Source organism: Primulina huaijiensis, unplaced genomic scaffold (genome assembly GCF_012295235.1).
Source record: "Primulina huaijiensis isolate GDHJ02 unplaced genomic scaffold, ASM1229523v2 scaffold205003, whole genome shotgun sequence".
Lineage (NCBI taxonomy): Eukaryota > Viridiplantae > Streptophyta > Magnoliopsida > Lamiales > Gesneriaceae > Primulina > Primulina huaijiensis.
The window spans coordinates 1-1,110 of record NW_027353891.1 but is presented as its reverse complement, the minus strand read 5'-3'; the positions used below and the strand labels follow the sequence as shown (position 1 = coordinate 1,110).

At 37.2% G+C, this 1,110-nt stretch overlaps 1 protein-coding gene across 1 annotated transcript; it reads right to left on the bottom strand.

Annotated features, from left to right (window-relative positions):
* Positions 1–644: 644 nt before the first annotated feature.
* Positions 645–1,094, bottom strand: LOC140966331 (probable xyloglucan endotransglucosylase/hydrolase protein 30). The gene has a single exon (XM_073426644.1). The coding sequence runs from the start codon at positions 1,092–1,094 to the stop codon at positions 645–647; it is 450 nt and encodes a 149-aa protein (XP_073282745.1).
* Positions 1,095–1,110: the final 16 nt, after the last annotated feature.

Genomic DNA, 1,110 nt, shown 5'->3' with positions numbered 1-1,110 from the left:
ACCGAAATTTTCAAATTGCATACCGTTACTGTACCGAAAAATTCGGTATTGTTATCGTATCGTACCGAAATCTTAGGTATATCGAAAATTCGGTATTTTTTTGGTACAATAATTTCGATATACCAAAAATTTGATATTTTTTCTCACCCTTAAGTAGACTTGTCCCAACCGACCATATCACAGAAAAAAAATTGAATTGGATAAACATGCTCGCCCTGTCTCGTCATCTAAAATAAGTAGATTGGATTAATAATTTTTCAGCCATTTTAACTTTAACAGCTATGTATGCGTATGAGCTTTGCGCGTGTTTAATTTGGGAACTAAACCATGTCAATTTGACCTGGATTAATAATTATTTAGGAAGATCCGACTCGGTGTTCCAACTAAAAATTCAAATTCATCACAGGTACATTCATCTTCAAACCATATTCTAAAATTTTCGTAAATATCACACAAATTTATTTCACATTCAAATCCTTGAACAATTTATTTTATTTTACAAGAAAAGAATATTCTCTCCAATCTAGTGCTCCCACGTGTAAATTTTTTGCCCAAAACATAAATTTAAAAATAAGATAGAAAATAATAAAAAAGACAAATCAAGTATATATAATACTATATACATGAAATTTGGTGTATGAATTTCAGCCTTCATCGTCTTCATTTTGATCGTAACGCTTTGCTTTAACAATCTCCCCTCTTCTCTTGTAACTCCGTCTATGTAACTTGTCGAACCTCAACCGTCCATTGTCCTTGTACCGCCGCTTCTCAGTCGGATCAACGTCACATTCCGGCGGTGGCACGGCATACCTCACGATGTCATAACAGTACGAGTAATATACGTACTTACTCCTAAATCTTTTCATGGCCAACCTCTGTCTCGGGGTTATATTAGCAAAATCAGCAGTATCAAATTGGCTATCTTTTTCGGCGCAGCCGGTGTCGATCACCTCTTCAAGTGGATCCGACGTGCATCCATGTAGAACGAGGTCGGTGAATTCCGCCACGAAGGGTGCATACTTGTAATTAGCTCTATACTTGCCACCGGAAGTAGCCCACTCGGAGCCATCCCAAATGGTTGCATATAATCCCATAGGCTTCGACGGGAAA